Source organism: Pieris rapae, chromosome 8 (assembly GCF_905147795.1).
Source record: "Pieris rapae chromosome 8, ilPieRapa1.1, whole genome shotgun sequence".
In the NCBI taxonomy this organism is placed as follows: Eukaryota; Metazoa; Arthropoda; class Insecta; order Lepidoptera; family Pieridae; genus Pieris; species Pieris rapae.
Window position 1 is genome coordinate 5,878,509 of NC_059516.1, and position 23,252 is coordinate 5,901,760.

The 23,252-nt window shown below is 32.4% G+C and overlaps 1 protein-coding gene across 1 annotated transcript; it reads right to left on the bottom strand.

Annotated features, from left to right (window-relative positions):
• Positions 1 to 254: 254 nt before the first annotated feature.
• LOC110997971 (sodium-independent sulfate anion transporter) lies at positions 255 to 23,105 on the bottom strand. Its single transcript, XM_022266378.2, has 13 exons — positions 22,568 to 23,105; positions 13,597 to 13,770; positions 11,084 to 11,350; positions 9,662 to 9,789; positions 7,915 to 8,007; positions 5,451 to 5,664; positions 4,932 to 5,096; positions 4,185 to 4,372; positions 3,771 to 3,885; positions 2,717 to 2,862; positions 1,731 to 1,889; positions 1,337 to 1,518; positions 255 to 1,088 (listed from the first exon to the last, which is right to left on the bottom strand). Coding segments are annotated over exons 1-13 (2,196 nt in total). The 5' UTR covers positions 22,932 to 23,105; the 3' UTR covers positions 255 to 1,087.
• Between the last annotated feature and the right edge of the window lie 147 nt (positions 23,106 to 23,252).

The window sequence follows — 23,252 nt, forward strand, 5'->3', positions numbered from 1 at the left end:
TTTTGTGTTGGTTTATACCAATGTTGTGCCGAGCGTTGGCAAGCTTTATCAATAAGAAAAAGATTTCATTGATCCCCATACGAATGGTTTTTCAGGAAAGAGACCAATGAACTAGTCATATGATGGCAAAAGTAATTAGATATGAAGCAATGGTATTATTCCCGGCATGTTAATCTTTATTTCTCTGTGAAGTGTCTGTCTGTTAAACCTATAAAATAGTATCGAATTGCAGGGTTAAATAAAAACAAGTCACATTTATAAAATAATTTATTTAGGTATATTCATCAATATACAATTTTAAAATCCATAGACGGGTAGAAAGAGGCACAATGAACGATAATCTTAAGAACTATTATAAATTCTTTAGGTTTAGGTAAATCGTCAATTTATATTATTAGCCTTTACAAGGGTAGGATTAATCTATTATAGATTCACTCTTGCGTCATTACATATAAATGATAAAATAAAACTTATTTAACGGTATGTACGCAAATTAATTACCAGACATTACACTTTCCTTACTGAAGTATTTGTACGAGACTCAACGTTGGAGATACCAAGTCTCACAGATTTCCCCATAACAACTGTTCTTAGGAAAGATGTAGACCAAACAAAGTGGAGAACTCACTAGAAAGACACCTTTAAGAAACCCACATTTTGAAAAATCTCATGTGAGAATGGAGGATTGAGGAGGGGTTGAATAAAATCTCACGACATCACCAGGGGGGAGAGAGTTACAGAGAATTAAAAAAAAACCTTCACGTAATTTATGGACGCCCCCTTAAAGAGGCCCGACCTTCATCAATTAAGAATACGGGAGTAAAATGTTTATATGTAATAAATTCCCGTGTGAATTCATTAAATCAGTTTTATTTTATATGTATTGCGCGCGTCATATAAACTTATATTTCTTTGCTAAAATATACCGTTTTACAATTGGAACTAGTTGATTAAAATACTACACAAACTTATATGTAAAAGCGCTTCCATAATAATTTATTTGTAGCCTTTTTCAATTTAATACTTATATCATATCACAAGGGTTAACGTTCCCAGTTTTTGAAACATTTAGTAAAACAGGATCGAATCTATAACAAAAAAATATCATATTAGAAATAAAAAAAATACGTATTCTTTGTACTCTACCAACTCTAAACAATTATTATTGCTCAGCCGAAAATGTTAGTAAAAGCTTAATGTTACCATTTTCTATAACATTGTTATCTGTCAAACCGATTAAAATTTGCGTCTACAAAGCAGTAACTCCAATAATTTATTTATCACATTTATTGAAATATTAATAATTCGAAGGTTAATTAGAAAAAAAAAAACTCACCAAGACTGCTTCGTTCCCCTGGTGATGTTCAGCAGAAGTCTATCCAACTCCGCCCGATGCGAGCAAATGAGGAACTCTCGCGGACGAACTCCACGAAACACGTGGGCAATGGACGGCTTAACGTTGTAGAAGATTATTGTTTGCCCTCGAGCGTGGAAGTCGTCTATCAGGGATTTTATGCCCTGCAAATGTCAAGATATTCTGTATGTATGACTCACATATCATATAGACTTCATAAGCCTTGGTATAAAGTTTAGATATCTATCAAAATTATCAATTGTATAGAAGTCATTAAATGCCTGAATAAAAAGATTTTTTTTATGAAATTTATTTTTTTATTTAGACATGTCAAATTCTCGTTAATGATGTACAATATCAGTCGGTCGATAATCACCTTAGCAGCAGTGAAGTCAGCGGCTTGAACGTGATGTGCGTCCAGCACCAAAGGGGCATCTGAAGGGGCCTTGCGTAAGGCGCGTCGAACGAACTCCGCCGAAGGGAACGATAGCGCTCGGTCCACAGTCGCCAGAATGTATGGCACTCCGTCGCTTGACTGGAAAGTTTGGCTTTGTTCAGAGAAACTAATTGCACTGATATAACAAAAGCATTCGTCTCTTTCTAACATAACATAAACAGAATGAGACAGAAAGAGATGAAAGATTAAGTTAAAAATAGAACTTTAACAAATGTTAAGATATATTTTATTTACGTTATAACGTAACTTACAATTATATAGAAAATGTCTAGAAAAAATTAAATTAAAAAGTTATATAATATTGGCTATTACATTTTTTTACAATAGCTTATACATTACATAAACAAAGATTAGATTTAATGTAACAAAAACAAAATAAAATTGTAACAAATTAATAAATTATAAATGAAAGGAAAATGATTTCAAAGATATCCGTCCTCCATTGTTATCCAGACCTCGTTAATCAGTATTATGTATTTACTAGGTTTATCTACAAAACAGCGTAGACAGAAGGGAAGAATATAAAAAGAAAAAAATGTGAGCTGTCACGGGACGCCTGGCAGATGTGAAACATCGATATTATTTTGTAAAAGTAATATGCAGAAAAGAACAGATTGTGATAGGAACTAAATATGTCATAATGATAAAATCAAATATTACGATTTTTATCCAGATAACGATGACTATTTGTTGAATAAACATTATTTTCATTAAATATTTTTAATGTGAAACTTACTACTGCATTTAGACTGTATATCATATAGTGTGGCGACGCGTCGCCACGGCATGCGTCGCCACGCCAGAAATCGGTTTTACGTGCGGCTATAGATGTTTCACATCAAAAACAAAGGTTACTAGAGTGATTTTATGAAAAAAAAAAACCAGGAATATTTTCACAAACTTACCACAGCCCTACACACCCTGACCGATGGTCGGGCAGAAGCGTAAAGAAGGAAGAGAAGATTGACAGCAATTCCTGCGACTATGCCCAGCTCCAGCCTCACTAGAAGGCATGTGGCAAACGTCACCACTGCTGGGATTATATCCATTTCTGTAAATAACACGAATTTATTGTACATTGTCAACTGACAATGACAATGACATCCTGTACCTAGACACAATGTTTGTATTAAAATAACTAAATCTACACTAATATTATAAAGAGGAAAACTTTGTTTGTTTGATTGTAATGAATAGGCTCATAAACTACTGGACCGATTTTAAAAATTCTTTAACCATTCAAAAGCTACATTGTCCACGAGTAATATAGGCTATATTTAATTTTGAACAAGGGTTAGGGTTCCGTAAGATATTAGGGTTTTTCGGACACAAGGTGAAAAAATCAACCAAAAAAGTTACTTATTTTGCGTACCCTGCCTAAACTATTAAAGATAAAGATAAAAGAACCATAAAATGTAATAAGTAATTGTAGATCTTATAAATATCTACAAAAAAATCCGCGATACACTATACCTGGTCAGCTAGTATTACTATAAAGTAGTTTATTTTACAATATCATTTTTAGCGATATTTATTTCAAGTGGAAAGTCTCACTTATATTGTCTCCAGTTTTATTCTTATTTAGTGTTTCTTTAAAATTTGAATTAATTAATGTATATATATTATATTCTTTCTCTTTTTTGTCATTTAGTTTAATATGTGTATATTGTTTGGTTGATATTTAGTGTAAAATGCTGTGTACAGATATAATTGGATATCAGATTTTCAAATGTTGTTTAGTGTGTAATAACAGTAATGTATGTAATCAATCTGTTTTCTGTTTTTGTACCTAAATGTAATAAATATTTTAATACCGGTAGACATATGTATCTTGACACTTGTATGATGTATGCTGCTCATCAGCATACATCATACAAGACAAGTTATGTATATATATAGTTATATATATATAGGCAAATGTAACGTAATAATAAAAGTAGAGTTGGAGCCAGTACATACTTTTAGTCCTCCAAATAGGCTTGAACACGTGCAGCTCCATCATGAAGACGACAGCCGCGATGATCACCGCCGCAAGAGACGCTTTCGGAATGTAATAGAAGTATGGCGTGAAGTACTGAAAATACGATATAATTTCATTTGTAATGAATCAATGCATTCATTTCTATTACAACATATGTCCCAGTTATGCGAGCAGCAAGGTTACCACACAACTTTAACTTTAATAGAGATTTCAATAATTGACTAGATTTACAGAGACCCCTTACGGTGGCATAATTTGGATATTTTTAAATTCCGCATTTTCGCAAAAATTCAATATTGAAATCGGTCTTTATATAATTACGTGGTAAACTAGCAGCTATTAGAACTTGCTTATAAAATACAGACCATGTCAACGAGGCTTTTAGTTCTTACCTGCAAAGCCAGCAAAACCAGCACCCCAGTGTAAACCCCACCAGCTGGGGTGGCGACACCAGACGCGTGGTTCACAGCCCCACGAGACAAAGCACCCGATACAGGCATCGAATCCACTACTGATGACACAATGTTGCACACGCCCAGGGCTATCATCTCCTGAGTGGCGTCTACGCGTTTACCCTCCGCTGTAAACATTCATTATTAACCAAACATATATATTTTATTATTATACTTAAAAAAAAGAAATTCTTGTAGAAGTCGAGTTCCTACAGATAAGAAATTATTTTTAATTGCTCATTCATCTGATTGAACGAGAACTAAACGCATCACTATTACTTTAAATATGGCAACATTATTTTACAAAGTGACATTAGCTACTGTCAGTTGGCTTCTATTCTAGCGACTATAGTCTTGGGATGTTATTCAGAAACTTCAAAAAAGCACGAACGACTTCAAAATAATTCCGCCTGTCACATTGTTTGACATACGTCAGACCAAGCCCCAAAGCGCTAAAATCTTATTTCATCCTAAAAAAAATGACAGACGCGATCGTTACCATAGTTACGAAGATATTACGTAACACAAATTAGTCGATGATTTTCATAACACAATTACGAACACGTTACCAGACAGAATTCTACGAAATAGATTTTTTTTAATGTATTCCTGTATAGTTTTAGCCCATAGACAATGCCAAAGAGCTCGCGAAAATTATATCATATTATATGATTGGCATATACTTACAGAAAACCTTAGCTAGTGCTATATTCTCCAAGATAGAGAGGAGAGGAACCACGAATATCGCTGACCCGAGGGTGGACGTCATCTCCATGAATGTGTATGTGTGGTTGCCGACAGTCGCTGAAAATGGCGGAAGAGAAAATTCTGGCAATCCCGGCTTCACTGTTCCTGTAAAAATTAATTTATAAATTATGGAAATGTGATATAAGTTTTTTTAAAATATATTCTACTTAATTTCACAGTTAAGAGGGGTCGTTCACGTATTAGACAAGCACTAAAGGAGGGGGGAGGAATCTTTGGTTTTCTTATTCGGTGATTTCGTCACCAGCAATTGTTTTAGAGAATATACGAAAAATACGAAAAAGTGGGGATAAATTGCAATAAAATTAATTCAAATTAAATCAATATGATGTTTTTATAGTATGCCTTATTTTGTTTCATTTACTAGAATTATGTTGATAGCCAGCCATATCAAACAATCTAACTTAATTATTTTCTGGACAAAACCAAACATCAACTTACCGGTCAACACAAACGGCACCTGGTTTTTAGTATCAAAGTAGTAAGCTAACGCTGAACAGAGAAGCACAACTAGAATGTTTCTTGTAGTGGAGAGGAACCATAGAGCTTGCGAGGCTCCGGCGCGGACCTTACTGCTGCTGCCAACAGTCTCCTCAATGCCAGCCACCTCACTCGTGTTGTCCGAAGAATCGCTTATTTTTATATCTTTAACTTTCTGAAATAATATTTAGATTTTTTGTTAGACCCAAAACACAAAAAAGTACAAAAATGAGGACAGAAATTTTACACACATTAGACCATACAATTACACAGACGGACAGTAAAATCTAATCTAAATCTTAATATATATAAATTACGACGCAATGCGAATTTAAGAGAAAACAGATTGGATATCTCTACTCTACTATCCACTGTCATAAAAAATCCAAATCACAGTTGGATTTTTTTGACACATCGAGTTTCAAGTATTTTCGGGTTTTGGCTAAAAGACAAATTATTTATTATTAATAGTGTTACCATATTATCTTAGTATTTACGTAATTTTAGTTAAAGACGTCTGTCGCTAATACTACTTCAGAGACATAACAGGATGTTCGCACGTTAAATACTTAATCGTCGTTTAATTGCTAACGTCTTTTCTAGACATCCAATTGTTACATGCATGCTTATTTTATAGTTTTTCAAATCTTCTTATGTTTACTTTGTTATCTGAGAAATCTGTGACGAATTTGCAGACAAGACAGATATCCGTAAATGCTTGCTTTTTTCTAAGCCTGTATATTAGTTGATGATTGTAGTTGCTAGTTAGTAAAAACCTCTCGTACTAACTAGCGTTGCGTGATTCTTAGTTTAAGTTACGTAAGACATTTGATTTACTATAATAATAACTTTGGGATCTTTTTTAGGTACTTGGTTAATACAGTTTTTAATGTTATTTTGCACACCGAAAATAATTTGCAAAGCACGCGGGATTATAATCCCAATTTTATAGTATTTATAGTAGCGATCTTGGCATACTGCGATGGTATTTCTCGAGCAGTTGTCGATGAGTACGGGAACAAACTTGTGTCAGAAGTTGAAACTCTAACTGGGGTAGACTAAAGTTTTTTGCAATTTAACCCCAAGTAGTTTGCGCTTCGACGCCACTCTTCTTAAAGCCACAGCCAGCATCGGAATACTTCGTGTTGGCATATCGAACGACATTCAGTCGCAAGGTCATTTGGCTAAATTAGTCTCCAAAAGCAAACTGTGCACAGCAAGGCAAGACGGTACTTCATATTCTCATCTTCATAGGCTCAGATTTCTGAATCTGTTTCATGATCATTTTTAAATCTAATTGGCAAGTAGGTGATCAGTCTCCAGTGCCTGACACTCGTCGTCGACTCTTTGGGTCTAAGACATGTTGATTTCCTTACGATGTTTTCCTTCACCGTTCGAGCAAATCTTGAATACAAGAAGTCCATTGGTGCACAGCCGGGGATCGAATCTACGACCTCAGGTATGAGAGTCGCACGCTGAAGCCACTAGGCCAACACTGCTCATTATATTATTCGTAGATTTAATGACAATACGCTGAAAACTTTTTATGGCGATAAACATAATTTACAAAATTATACCGCACATTTGCAATCACGTCTGTAACAGGAAGTCAAAATGTTAGTTATTTCACGCACAATTACCTCAGTTATCGTCTGTTCATTGCACGTGTTTAAGATTTTACACGGATTAAACTTGTACAGTGTATAATTTATTGTGAGGTAAGATTCAGCTATCAGAAACTTATGGATTGGAATTGAAAACCTATTTGCGTTTGTAAGGCTAAAATCGTGTGTTGATTACATGTGTTTAATCCGTGTATAGTTTATACAGGGATTAAACTAAGATCTGAAGGCACATGTTACAACTAGTTTAATCATAGTTATTTTATAATATGTGTAGTACTATCTGAGTTAGGCAAAATAAATTAACTTCGACCCACTATATTAATCGTGTAATTAAAAAGAAATTTAAGATGTATAGAGTCGAGTCCAACAATTATATTGATATCTATATTTTTAAATTCAAAGAAGGATTTTAAATTTTTTGACTATACATATTTTTATTTATTATTATCGCTATTTTTTCTTTGATTTTATTTTATTATACATTAGTTATAGTAACGTTTGTTTTGAGTTTTTTTTGTTTTTTTTTGTTTGTTAATTATTTTGCATTTTTTGTACTCTACCCTCTGTTGGTGTTTCTTTTTTGTTGTTTCACATTAGGGTTGCCTGGAAGAAATCGCTTGTAAGCGATAAGGCTGCCCCTTGCCTTATATCTTTTGTAACTGTTTTTTTATATTGTTTTATGTGTATGTATTTGTATAAGGTAATAAAGGATAAATAAATATTGGTAAGGAAGTCCAGATTGAGAACATATATGATTAATAACGACGACTTTTACTTGATATTAAACTCTACTAACTTACCCTTAGTAAAAGCAGCACTATGATACAGGAAAATCCTAGTACTGTGTCCCATAATCTTGTCTCTCCTATGTGCTCGTAAATTCCAGACCACACCTGAAATTAATAATAATATATTCATAGAATCGACCGGCTGGATGTTCTGTCCATCAGGCCAAGATCCGACAGCTGTAGCCCCAGAATATCATGACATTAATAGTATATAATATTTTTAAACTGAAAAATCTTGAGGCCCACCTGATGCCCATGGACTTTGTCAATGCCATGCAGCAAAGGAGCCTCGCGAGTGTGTGGTAAATTTTAATTTTTTTAAGCATAAAACCAAATTTAAACCATTTGCTTAATACGATCTATTATATATTATAATATAAGATTACATAATACGATCTATTTTACATTATCATATAATATAATAAAGTTTCAGTTATATTTTGTCGACGGGTGAGAGTTTTAAAAAGCTATAAGTAAACATATGATAAAATTGATATTAATGTATATATTTTCTTTGCAGTCTTGACTAGACATTTCTAAAATACTTCAGTACATTTATATAGGTTCTTGGTAAATTAATTTTTCAATAGTTTACTCACTGATAAACACGCTTTGTTTTCAGAATTTTAGTTACTTCCGCACTGTTATGTTTTAAATTAACAAATTGCTATAGATTAAAATAAACGATTTTCTTTCTAAAAATTTATACTTTACTATTATTATTCAGGCTGTATGCAAGACAATTGAAAAGTGATGTTTTAGATGCCTTGGTCGTAACTACATAAAACGCGGTATGAGGAAGCAATTATGTGTATGTGATAAAATTATTATGTAACGTGTATTTGCTACAAAATTGGCCATTTTGACCGCAGTACACAATAATGAGAATAATAAATTGGACAACTGACGATGAATTTAAGGGTTACTAAAAAATATACCGAGAGCCTCGAAGGCCATGGAATGTTAAACAAAAAAAATCATTTAAGTTATAAAAAGTAGTAACAACGAATGGACTGTTATACATTTAATTAAAACTTTATATTGCTTTAACTTAAAAATAATCTCATGCGCATGGAGGAAGAGATTTCTATATCTGTGTCGATATTTTTGATTTGATTTTACATTTATTGATATTTTTTAAATATAAATATATAGTATTTTAAACCAACATAGAACCAATTTAAAAATAGAAAATTAAAAAAATTTGGTCCCTGTGGCAGTGGAGTTAGCAGAGCATAAAAAATTGAGTTCTGGTAGAACACACAATAGTTCTATAGTTCCTGATAGTTTTTAGAAAGAGTTCTGGACGTTTAAGCCGGATATTTTTATTATTTCGATAAATAAGGTCTCATTAAAATAGACAATTCAATTGAAAACGTTCCCTATTATCAAAATCTAAGAATATTAAATAATAAAACAAAATAAAGAAGAGTAAGAGGAAACGAAATAATGAGCTTTTTTTAAAACGTTTACTAAGTTAAATAAAAACAAAAAAAAGTGTATCTTTAATAGTGGCAGCAGCTTACTTATCCGTTGAGCAAGGAAAGCATCAGTTCTGAAGTCACCAGTAATATCTATAAGGCGTCAAATTTAATTATCGACCAAGGGCGACTCCAAAGTTGAAGGCTCTTATATTTTTTTATAGTCGTCTATATAAAATTGTTTTTTTAACGCTAAAACATGCTCGACTCTTAAGTATATAGCTGTTCACTACATCGCCTAAACAACAATAGAGAATATCTCGGTTAAAAACACTCACCTGAAGAAACTTTCCTCCAGGAAAACTGAGTCCTAGGATATCCTTGACTTGAGTTGTTGCAATGATAATAGCCGCGGCAGACGTGAAGCCCACGGAAACTGGTCCACTTATAAAGTCAATTAGAAAACCTGGAAGATGTTTTATCTTATTTTGAAAAATATTTGAGGTTATGTTGGAGTTAAGTAAAGCAGGTTATTATACCATTCTTTCCTGGGTTATAATTTCTACGATTTCTACAGTTCTCTATAGATGTTTAGTACGAATGTTGTTATTGTCCATTTTTAAATCCCCTTTATAAATTTAACCAACATATAATTTGAAAAAAATGTGTTTATTCATTATAAGTACATATTCAGTACAATGTGACATTACTTTACAGAAGAATTTTAAGTAAAAAATACCTGTGTTCACAGCTCTTCCATAACAAACTTTATTATAAATTCTAAAAAATATATCATTTAATTACATCTTTAATTTTTTTTTAACGGTTTGCAACACGCAAAGAAGTTGTTGTTGTTGTAATGGTCCAAAGAGGCTAATACGCATTGCTAATATTTGTATAACATTAATTAATCCAACATTTTCAATGCTATATTAAGAGTGGTAAAATAAATACTGTTTAGTTCCCATATGACAGAGGCATGTTGGTATGTTATTGTTGCATTCATATACAATAGCAACAGAATATTGTACTACATTCACGTATGAAACTAATTGCAAAATAATATAATGAATAGTGTGAATGAAATCAAAGAAACGGTGTATCAGATATAGGTTAGACATAAGACCTTCGTGTTATTGTCTTAATATATACTATTTAAGTCCTTGTTGAAACAGCTAAAGTCCCTACGTTAATGTCGGGGTCAAATATCGCTTCGTCAGGCGCGTCTTCACCTGAAGACCGCAACTCGCCGATAAATATTTCCGGTGTATTCGCCCAGTCCCGCCGGCAGACCCCAAGCCCTGAGCTAATTGATTTAAATAAAGTCCCGATTTAGGAAATGACAGATTTGACACTCCACTTGCTTAGCTTCTCGGCCACAGATCCGCCCATTCGCATTTGTGTGGTTGGTGGGCATGAGTTAAAATGACGTTTTTGTATCTTTGGATATGTTTATGGAATGTATTTTTAATATAATTATTTTTTTAACTTTCATAATAAGTTAGAAAGAATTTATCGTAAACGGTATATCTTGGTACAATACAGTAACAAAATACGAGGCTTTTCAAAACTCGGACAACGGCTTGGACTGCAGTACCGAAAAATAATTTACATATTGGTAATTCTTAATTTTCGCATTAAAATAATAGAATTCTTTAATCCCAAAAAATGGGCTAGAATTTCCACTTCACCTGTACTAATTTGTAGCCTATTTGTTACATAAATCTGCAAAAAATCTTATCTCTGTATCTTCTACATACCTAGTTGAAGTATGCCCATAACAAGTTCGACGCACCCAGAGAGAAAGGCCAAAAGGACAGCAAACTCAGGGCCTAGGCCATGCAAGTTTTCTCTCGTCAGAATAGCCGCGATGGCCGTAGGGCCTATGGCTGAGTCCTTTACAGATCCAAAGACTGTGTACACGAAGCAGGCCATGAATGAAGAATATAGGCCATACTGCGGGGGTAGACCTGCTACGCCCGCGTAGGCTATGGCTTGTGGTATCACTGTTAGGCCTACTGTGAGTCCTGTAAATAAAGAAGGGTCATTTAGAGACATATTAACTTAATGTATACTTAATCACTACATAGTATAAAACAAAGTCGCTTTCTCTGTCCCTATGTCCCTTTGTATGCTTAAATCGTTGAAACTACGCAACGGATTTTGATGCGGTTTTTTTCAATAGATAGAGTGAGTGAATTCAAGAGGAAGGTTTATATGTATAATAACATCCATTAAATAGTGGAAAAGTACTGTTATTTTTTAGGTTTCTAATGTGATGTCGTAAATAATTACATTTTTTCCGCTTACATTGCAAACGCAGGCTGAACCCTACGAGTTTTATCAAAATAATGTACTAAGTATTGTACACATTGAAAAGGTCTACAGAAAAGTCCATGATGGTATATGCTCTTATGGATAACCCACAATAACTTTTTTTTGTCATTTACTTTTTACGACGAAAGGAAATTTTATAAACAACGTTCACAGTTTTTCTGTAGTGTATTTAGTATCAGCATTGCACCCGTGCGAAGCCGGGGCGGGTCGCTAGTATATAATAAACATAAATTAACCAATAAAGCTTTTTATAAACTTGACGTATATTTAAATGATCCTAATCCTTGGGATTGATTTGCTCCATTTCAAACAATTTGTATGACTCAAAACTTAGCGATTGAAATGAGTGGCGGAAAGTTTCTTGCCAGTTCTTCTTTCCCGCTCTACGCCCTCGACTTGTGAACGGGAAGTAAATGTTACTTTACAGTAAATATAACTTATTTTCTGACGTTCATAAGTGTACTTGTTTACCTATATTAATAAAGTTATTTTGAGTTTGAGAATATGTGATGACTACGCAAGCCTCAAAATAGTTTATAGACTTTTTATAAATATTATAAGAATTAGAATTCTTTTTCACATTTTTATTGCATAGTGGTTAAACGTTTCAAGATGTCAGCCCCGTAATTCATACATTTTAGATGGAAGATTTTGTAAAATAATCCGTATATTTAGTACCATGTATGATGTTGTAAACTTAATAAATAAATAATATGCATAAATAAATACATGGATACTTCCAATGCCAAAATACTCCCGAATGCCTAGCTGCCATTGATAACCTTGATTATTCTGCTGTTGAACTCATTGTAATCAATTTGGTACATATAAAAATTTTAACAATCCGAATATATACAAATATACACGCAGATATAATGTGTAATATAAACCTAAATGTATCCAGGTAGCGGAATCAAACATGTCTCCACTTTTAATGGTTCTGGGTATGGTTTAATTACCGTTTGTTACATTACCAAGTTCACAATGGACAATGGGAAGTTATCAACGAATGCTTCAATTATGCAATTTTCTTGACAATTGACGCGTGACGTTTACTTATAATCTTAGTAGGCACAGGAGACACTTACACTCCTTTCTTTGTCTTTATAACAACTTAGAAATTGTCAAAGTTTATAACAGAAAATTTCTATACGACACTGGCGAAGTACCTCGTGCCCAGTTGGCACAAACAAAAGTAAAAAAAAAACACAAACACATTAGGTTACGCAACGGCCTCGCCTTTTTTCGGACCCTGAATAGTGTTTCTAGTGTTCAAGTGCAACCTAGATGAATTTTAGTGCCTTGCGTCACTATACAATGGAAATTGTGATTTCACGACACTTCGCTACGCGATTTTTATCGATTTGAAGGTCGTAATTATTGCGCAGTCTTTAATGTCAATAAACTTTTGTTAGTTTAATTAAATAAAGTTGATACATAAACTATTTAATTAATTTTGATTATTTATTTACACTTAAGTAGATTTTACATTCAGAGAACAGGTGACTAAAAACTGATTCTTCAACTGTATTCAATAATGAAACGTGTGTAAACTATGTACCGTGTTATATATTATATATATCTTTATAATTATAACAAATAGTTAAAATAACTTACTTAAATTATTTAGTGATAAAAGCAGTAGTGACAATTCGCATGCTTTATCGCTAGTACCATGGAAAGAGTTTTATAGAATTTATTTAGTAGAATTTAATAAATACTTGTTTAGAGTTTTAATTCAATGTCTGAAATAAAAATGGAGTGAGATTATTTTAAATGTCGCGCTACCTTCTATTTTGATTAAAACAAGATGTTTTTAAAAATAATACTTCGATAATTGACTTTTGAGTTATGTAAAAAATATCAGCGTGTGTTGCTAAAATTAGGAGAAAGAAATGTGAAATCTAAATATACTCTGATAGAATTAGTAGGTTACCTGCTATGGCATCAGCTATTCCATTTCTGAAACTGTAGCTGGGAAGCCAGGATATGATGGGAAGCCTTCGTAGAAGAGTTTTCTTGGAGCAACAGGACTTCGCTTGTTTAGAGAGTCCTCTTCTCCAGTTATTCTTCTCTGAGTAACCGGGGCCAGGGTAAGAATTATTTGAATCTGTGAAAAAAACTTTTATTAATTATTTATTACGTGGAATTAACGTTTATGATCAACGGGTACAACAGAGGTATTGCGTTTTTACAGAGCAATAATTTTTAATTAATTTTTAATGTTTAATTAACAATTAATTAGTTTTATAATTAAACATTAAGGTTTACGTTAAGGCATGAAGTCAAATAATACATGCAAATAAATACAAATCTTAATTGTATAAGTTAATCCAAGATTGTGATCTTATCACCTAAGTATAATAATTTTAATACAAAATCCATTACAAACATTTTTAGTGTCGCTACAATCTGTGCCTACGAATCACTGCGATGACGTCATACTCTGAAACGCGGTAACAAGGTTATTCCGACTAAGGCATACGTACAACTTCCCGAGCTTAGCCACAGGTCCTTCGAGCCGGAGAGTCAGTACATTGGTAGAGAAACCTCCCTTTAGGTTGGATGAACACATCATCCTTATTATTATATAATAATATATAATGTGAAGGAAGGATATATGATATAGAATATTGATGTTTCTTCATATATTACTAATTTATGTTTAAAAGATCTACACTAGTACACAATTCTTTTATTATCTTGTTTCCGAAAATAAATTAATTTTGCGAAACCTTATTGAAAAAACTTAAAAATATCATTACTAGAGTACATTTAATTATAAAAAAAATATGTAAATAATGCCGTATATTTTAAAATTAATGCAATTTTCAAGGCACTCAACTTTTTTGCTATTAATATCGACTTATGTTGAAATGTAACCAGTTATTACAATATGGCTTATTAATATTATTATCATTTAATAAATGTTTATGACGACTAAGAACGCTTCGACAAATTATTTTATACAAAATCATGTTAACCTGGCATCTGTTGTCTCGGTTGCCAACTTGCCTTGTGTTAAAAACTCATTTAATTAAAACTCCTATTAACACGAATTTATTATATTATTTACATTACCCAGGTTAGCGAATGCTCTTGAATTTGCAAGTAAATCAAAAGGTTAATTTACGTAAATTTGATTACCCTGAATTCGAATTTTCGGGTTTCAAATTTAAAAAAGAAGCAGCGTTTTTCGGTCTGGAAATTTGGAAATTTGTTTTTCTTATAAACAAATAGGTGATCAGCATTTTTTGCCTGAAACACTGTTTCCTGTTTGGGTATAAGATAAGAATCCTCACGATATTTTCCTTCATCGAATTTTAAATGCTTTAATAGACAGAAAGCCCATTAACCGGTTTTCGAACCCACAGCTTATATGAGATGCACTAAGTCAACCTTACTAAAATTGTAAAATGAAGTTATTTTCAAAGTTAATAATAATTGAAAGTAACACAGCCCAGTCAAGTGCGGCTCATAAGGAGAACATAATGTTATATCTGCCGTCTTAACTTAAAACGCCGACATTTATTAACATCATCATCATTCAGTGGAAAAACTAAAAACGTAAATATTGACGTATAATATCAACTCATTGAACACCATAATATAAATAAAAAATGCTATTCTAGGGTCAAACGTGATTTTAATTTGTTTAATTACGCGGAACTAACCTGCTCAACAGAGATTTACCTTGTCGTGATTAATAAACAAGAAAATATTAATCTAATCTCATAGTAATAATTACAAAATTGTCTTATAAATTATGCATTGTTTCAAAACAAGTAGTATATAAAGACATATTGTTCGTTTCGCACAATTATCAATAAAAGGACCACTCGCGTTGTATTTGAGGATGACATACATTTTTAATTACACTTAACACATATATTTTTTTTAACCATCTCTAAATATATAAAATTCTCGTTTCACAATGTTAGTTCCCATACTCCTCCGAAACGGCTCAAACGATTCTGATGCGATTAAATATGCGTATGTCCGAGAATCGCCTACTATCTTTCGGACCCCTAAGCGATAAATGGTGTCCAGTCCAATAATTTAATTTTTAAACAATGTTTTTTGTTTTTATTTTTTATGATACGGCATACAAAAATACATCCTTATTTTCATCCCTCTATTAGCTTCAATTTTTTACTTGTTACTTAAAAGCTTAACATGAACTCTGAGGTTCATATAGAGAAAAAATCACAGAACAAACTAAAAAGTTTCCATGTTGGTATGAACTAAAAAGGTAGGCTAGGCATTAAGGAGAAACCAAGTTCGTTGGGGCAGCTAGTAACATACAAAGATATTAATAGTGTCGGAGACAGCATTATAGGCGCAATGTATTTATTAAGTGAAATCTGTGCAACAGACTGGTTCTGGCCCTTGTTATCGCAAACAACCTTGGCTTTCGCCGTCTCACATATCCGATAGGTACAAAGTAACCGAGTTCTTGGAGAACACTTAGATTGCGGGGGGTAGCCGCAAGATATTAAGTAAATAGTAATTGCATTAATATATACTCATCATTATTTACTCTGATATATTCATCATATCACAAATTTTAACTATTCATATAGTTCCCGCATTAGTTTGAAACAGTGCGGATTTATTTTATAACAACATATATTAATATTCATTATTCCGATCACTAGAAAAAATATTTGAATTAAATTAGAATAGGTAAGTTTGTTGCTACTTCGTATTTCAATTTATGGTTAAACAATTATAGTTCCTTAATCATGTAAATGCATATAAAACAGTTGGAAATTGCATGAAAATCGATGTTTCCTGTGCTCAATGCCCGTTAATCAACAAAGACGTCAACAAGGCTATTTGATCGTGCGATCTTTAGTCAGTTGTAACCAGCGGGGTGCAGCTTGTATTAGTCAAATGACATGAGTAATGACATTCTGACGCCAGGAATTCGGGCATACAAACACACAACGGATCCAAATTTATTAATAAAAAAAATCATTCATTGGGCAGCAATAAATTCCATAAAAATAATATTACAGCTAAAACTTCGTAAGCGGACACATAGATGGCGCTACTAGTAAGTAGGCTACCTTTAAATTTGATAAATGTTATACTATTATTCCACCGTATTTTTCAGATTTAGCCCCCAGCTACTTTTCCCTATTCTCAGAGAATGCTCGCAGGACCGAAATTTTACGCTGATGAAGAGGCTATTGCGGAAACTGACGCCTATTTTAAGACAAACCATACTATGAAAAATGGTACGACCGCCATACTCGTTGTATCGTATTGGAAGGCTATTAATGAAATAATGATTAAAAAAATCAGTAAAAAAAAGATTATTTATATATAGGTATTTAACTGGTGAACTGAAAAATCTAAACTGGAAATTGCGCAGCATTTTGGAGACGAAATTAACGATAATATATATATATATATTAAACGATTTCGATATTAGCAATAAAACACGACGGTTGCCATTGTCGAAGTATTGTTGTCTGATGAACCGTGGCGACACCAAAGCACAAACAAATAAATAGTTTAATCATTGTTTTGTTTCTAGGTCGCTGGTAGTGTTTAGTAAATATTTTCAAGCTGGTAGCAACGAATTTATCATGCTCAATTCGTAATACAATATAACAAGGTAAAACTGTGCTTTATGTTTATGTATGAATGTGTATTCCGTTTTTGGCTTTTGTGTATAATCAAATTGTTTGAACATTGTTTAATTGAGTAGCTGTAGGAATACTTTAATAAAATAAATAAATAAACAGTAAAGTTGCATTAGCGTTTACTTATTTATTTAATTATAAGTATAGCTTATACTTATACATATTATAATATAAATCAGAAAATACATACATATACAGAAAGCCAAAACAGATTACATAGATAAACAATTTATGGATATAAAACAGAAAGTTTTCGTCAAGAACTTCCATGTTATCTACAGAGTGACATCTGATTATATAAAAAATTAATACCCAAACATTGTATTAGGCTTATATTATTATACATAGGCTTTATATATTAAAGAAACGAATTAAATTTATTTTACATAATCTTCAATAAAATAAAAATATATATTAAAAATTATTATTATTAGATATATTGTATCGTATTGTACCTAAATCAATTTATAATTTTTAGTTTTACTATCAACAAAGTAAAATAAATAATCGAATCTGTCACCCTTTTAACGTTTATCAGAAACTTAATAACGAAATATCCTATCATAAAAAAACCACTTCCAAACATTGACAGTTGCGGAAAGAAGTTGTTTAATAAACAAATAATGTTATTGTAACTCAAGGAGGCACATTGTCTGACACTAGATATCGCTAAACAATAGTCAATCATCAGTAGTCAGCTGGATACATATGGATACATATATATATCTAATTTATTAATTTGTATGGTTTTATAAAGGTTAGTTATATTGCGTCGGTAGTTTTCGTGTATTAAAAAGTTTAGATCTCCGATAACCTAAATATAAAAAAAAAAATAATTAATTAATTATTATTTAATTTACCTTATTAAAAAATCGTGTTTTTTCAATAAGGTAAATTAAATATCCAAATACGGAGAGGAAATGCTGGCAGCATTTCGAGTACTCCTCGATTAATGAATAAATGAAGACTTAATTTTCTTTTATGATAATTATTACTTTTATTATAATACAAAATAAACAAAATTTAGGCGTTTATTTGCTACTTAGGTATAAAAAGGTAAAAAAAAAATCTCTTAATTTCATTCTAATTAATATTTCGTAATTTATTCAAACTAATTCGTATATAACAGTACTATCATTACTAGAAAAGAATGTACTAACAGTCATACATTCTTTCACACAATAGTTCTATTATTTATCTTTTACCTTGAACGTGTATTATTTGAAGTATTCAAATAGTGAGTCAGTTGTATTCCTTGTAAATAGCAGGTGGCGTTACGACATTTGGCCAAAACTTTCTTATGCTAATGAACTCAGATCGCTGAGTTTTTTTACTTGGCCGCTTTTTCTATTATTTCTTAGTTCTCTGACGAGGTATAAACGAATTAACGCGCGTTGTTATTCTAGTAATGTTTGGCCTATTATGTCATCCTTCGCCTAAATAAAACGATCAATTTCTATTTTTTGTCGCCAAATGCGGATTTACTTAGTGTAAATTATGTTATATCTTACATAATATTTACGTACCTATATTGCAAAAACTATTAAACACGCCTCATTGGTATTGGCAACCAAATATTTATCACCCAGTTTGCAGTCAGTTCCGGTGTATATAAAGATTTTGTTAGATTTTGTAGATAAATATAAAAAACAATCGGCTGCCGTCTGGAGTCCATTTCTTATTGAAGGCATATTTAAAATGTAAAAGTGTTAGTAATTGCTTTTCTTTTAAAATGGGTCTTGATAGTTTTTGCGTTACGGCTCGATTTCCTGAGATCGATTGGAAAGGCTAATTACGTTTTTACTCGCTAATTAGATCGTCAAGGCAGTTATTCGACTGATCCTTCCTATACTTTTTCATTGTTTTAGTCTATTTTATATTGTAACATACCGTACGAATATTTGTTTAGTTACCAAGCAAGAAGCAAAGATATGCGACCATATTGTTAAAGCTATTATAAAAAAACCATGTTGCGTAGCATATCTTACCGCCAATTAATGTGTGCATTTTATTATTTAAAATAATGTTATTTCGTTTCAGATGCTATTAAAGGTAGAAGTGTGCAATCGCTCATACGAGCAGCAACTACAGTTTTATTGTTGTAATAGTATATTTGAAAAAATATCTTATAAATGTAATTTCACCGCGGTTCAAACATAAAACGAAGTTATATTTTCTATATGCGCAACGCGAAAATAAAAATTTTTTGCGTAGTAAAACAAATGGATGACGTAAAAACCAATTACGCAATACTTAACCATGCGTTAGCTTTAGCCCTACCACAGATAATAATTGATAAAAATTGAATTTACCATAGACACCTTACTGGCACCAATTTGCTAATACGAGTAAAAAAATAAGTGATGCGTTCATGATCTGTAATTTATATTTTTTTTTTGCGTTTATGAACGTAAGTTGTTATTTTTAATATTACATTATTGCAGATCCACAAACAAATATACCAATGATTAAAATACATTCATTATTGTGGTATTATTACTAGACTTACATTTCTGTTTTAATAGTCTGAAGATATATTTTTTGAAGCTTTGACTGTTCGAAATATGAATACGCAAAATAATTGACTAATTAATTAACTGTGCCTATGAATAATCTACATTCATAAATCATAATCTACTTTTTCATATACTAGTATCATAAAGATTTATGTTCAATACAACGAAACAAAACCTGACGAATTATCATACCAAGTTAATTAAAATAAATCATTGAATACCAAACATAAAATGTTTAAATTTTATATATTTTTTATACAAAATTTATTATTAATATATGGTTTCGTTAGAATTGACATAAAATTTTTTTTTACAAATATTAGAGTCGGTGGTGCCTACGAAACCCAGCTCTGAACTGTGCACAGAGCATAATCACTCTACTTAAAGCCACAGCCACATTCCAGCATCAGAATACTGGGAGTTGGCATATCGAATGATGTTCAGTTTCGCGGTAATTTGGGGGAAAGGCTAAATTAGTCTCCAAGAAGCTTGGTGTGCTCACAAGCCAACTGTTGCTCCACTCCAGACCATCGCTTGCAACTATATAAATCGCAAGCATTGACCATACCACCGGAGAAAAGCTTCCCAATACCAGCTCCATCGATATGAACCTATTCAACGAAGAGCGGTTGGAATCGCTCTTGGCGATAAACCCTTGGCGTTCAGAGGAGTTGTTCGGATTAATAGCTGAAAATCATCTTTGGACGTCGAGCCACAATACAAAATTTCACCCGTATCACCTCTACATCCGTTGTTACACGAGTAGTCGTTATTTAAGAAAGTTTTTGTCGCGCGCCACCTCTATGTAGGGTGCTAGCTATGTAGGTACCCATTGAAGTATTTCCGGACCATTTCCACTTAGGGAAAGATCGCACCATTTCTTAAAAGGACTCCAACGCACTCACGAGCTCTCTGGCAATGAGTGTCCATTCAGATCTGGTGATTCTGCCCGTGCGCCCCAAGTTCTATAAATTAACCGTTGCTCCTAGGGTCATGTGACATATTGTGGAGTAATAATAATGTAAAATTAAATACCAAAGAAGAAAATTTCAGTCATTTCTGCTTAGATAACACAAATTAATTAACGTAAGCACATTAATTAATTTATCAAATTATTCAAAAAATAGAGAAAAATTGTGCCAAACCCGTAAAGTGTAGACATAAGACAACCTCGATAGTTAACGTTCTAGTCTGCCTTGATAAAACCTCCAATTTTTCCAGAGCAAAAATTAATTAACGAGAAAATTTGATTAAATACAATTGTCGATAATGGAATTAAGTTATCGCGTGAATGAAGAAACAATCATGTCAAGAATATATTCTCTAGAACCAAAAAAAAAAAAGTTATCAATGGAAAGTTTTGTATTTTTATATTTCTAACAAATGATTTCCACGACACAAAAAACCGACATTAAAAAAAAGCAACTAAATAATATCGTAAACTATTATACTCACTAACTTGATAGCAATTACATTATATAAAAGCGTTATTTTTAAATTGCATTCTATTCTTTACAAAAAATACGAATGGTATTATTGTTTCATAATAATAAACAAAATTTCATTGAAGAATAAATGGAAAAAAATAATAAGAAGAAGTTTTGGCATACAACTGCATGAACTACTACATAGTTTAATTTTACCTAGATACGTGGGAATTTTAAACAAGGTTTGTAGTTTAGCTCCATCTTCTTACGGTAACATTCAAAATCGAGACTCGGTTCACCATTACGTTTGTCTGTCTGTGGATCTACTCTCATGTACAAATTATGGATAATTTACCTACACAAACGCAAAGCTCAAAAAAGTACCGTCATTTTTGGTGACGCTAGTAAGATGGAAAATTCAAATATTTATTAGATATATCAAAATCCAATACATTTTTGGCGAACGTCATTCATAGTGCTGCGGGATACAGAGCCGAAACTAAACCTTAACTCTGTTAAATTTTATAGAAATAATTTATAATCCTACGTATCTTTTTGACTTCCTTGATGTAACACATAATTAGATGATGTAAATATCTTTCGTAACTGCTTGCTAGAGAAGTTCAATGTTTAATTACCATGGCAAGATTATTTTTTTAAGGTTCGTGCACTCAGAGACTTTGTCTTAAAAATACATATAGCCCAAGACCCATTGAGTGTTAAACAAGTTCTTGTTAACCTTTAAATACTGCATATAAAGTGGCTTAACAAATCTCATGAAATATGAAATAATATAAGAATTCAGTAACAACAAATCAAGTACAATCATAAAAAAATTCTTAAATTATTGAAAACTATTCACCGTTACACTTATTTCAATTCGACCTACGACAAACAGCTGTTACGATGGAAAATCCCACATTATTTGTTTTGAATTTTACAGTTTTATGATTAAAATAGTATAAATGTTACCCTCATTATTGTAAACCTAACCTAACTAGATACTTCATGTTTAATTGTAACCAAAAATACAGCCGAAAATTGTTCCTATACTAAGCAGAAAAAAGGGTTTGTTGTTGTTGTTGTGTGGTTATCATGATTCTTTGTAAGCAGTTAAGTTTGATATTATTGAAACGTGTCATAAGTTTAAAATTACAACTTAAAAATATATGTCCCCGGCATTTGCATACTTAAATTAGCAAATTCCACTGAACTTTGGCAAAGAGAGAAAATTATTCTCACATCCTATAACCATATAAACACTAGGGGCATTTTTGATCGCCGCATGAAGAGAAAAAATAATTACTTACTCTGATATAATGAGGTGCCGTGACATGATAAGCACTCCTTCTGTGCGCCTTCCAAATTAATAGTAAGTGTTGGTGCTGGACTGGGGTTGGGACACACCTTGCATCCACCATTGAATTTCTCGCACAAACACACATCCCGCTCCAAATTCTCAACTTTTAACTCATTCAAGCCAAATTTCGTATTCTTGTCCAAACTGAGCGTATGGTCTGTATAACAAGAGTTAGGGCAGACATTGCATTTAGATTCGTTAGGACTTAGTTGTAAGAAAACATTGTCCTTCCGGTCCATGCTTCCTGATAGATAAGATGTGAGCGTCACTTCGGAAGAGGAACGTACGTTGTTGTTTAGTTTGTACTTGGTCATATTCGAAATTTAAAAGACAGTTTTAAAAGCGGAAGCCCGGGTCATTTTATGGCGTAAATTTTTGTTTCAATTTCGAATTGTGTTACGATAGTTATTCGCGTCGCGTCACTCCAAGCGGCTACCGGTGTCGGCTGCGCGCGGACGAATGAAAATTATTGCGACCAAATAAAACGAGTCTCTGCTTTGTCGCAGAATAGTGTGAAATAATGTCATTGTTCGTTACGTGAATAGGTGAAGGGTGCACGGTGTTTATTGAAAATAAACTGGTTCGACAAGAGGGGAAGTTTATTTCGTTATTATCGTATAATGAAAATAGGTCAT

Bases quoted from the DNA above. Each gene is read 5' to 3' on its own strand.
- LOC110997971 (XM_022266378.2), bottom strand. From the start codon at position 22,931: ATGACCAAGTACAAACTAAACAACAACGTACGTTCCTCTTCCGAAGTG. The intron at 5,097-5,450 runs GTAAGTTGATGT...TAATTTTTACAG, and splicing joins GGTGCCGTTTGTGTTGACCG to GAACAGTGAAGCCGGGATTG. The intron at 4,373-4,931 runs GTAAGTATATGC...GAATGTTTACAG, and splicing joins AGCACTAGCTAAGGTTTTCT to CGGAGGGTAAACGCGTAGAC.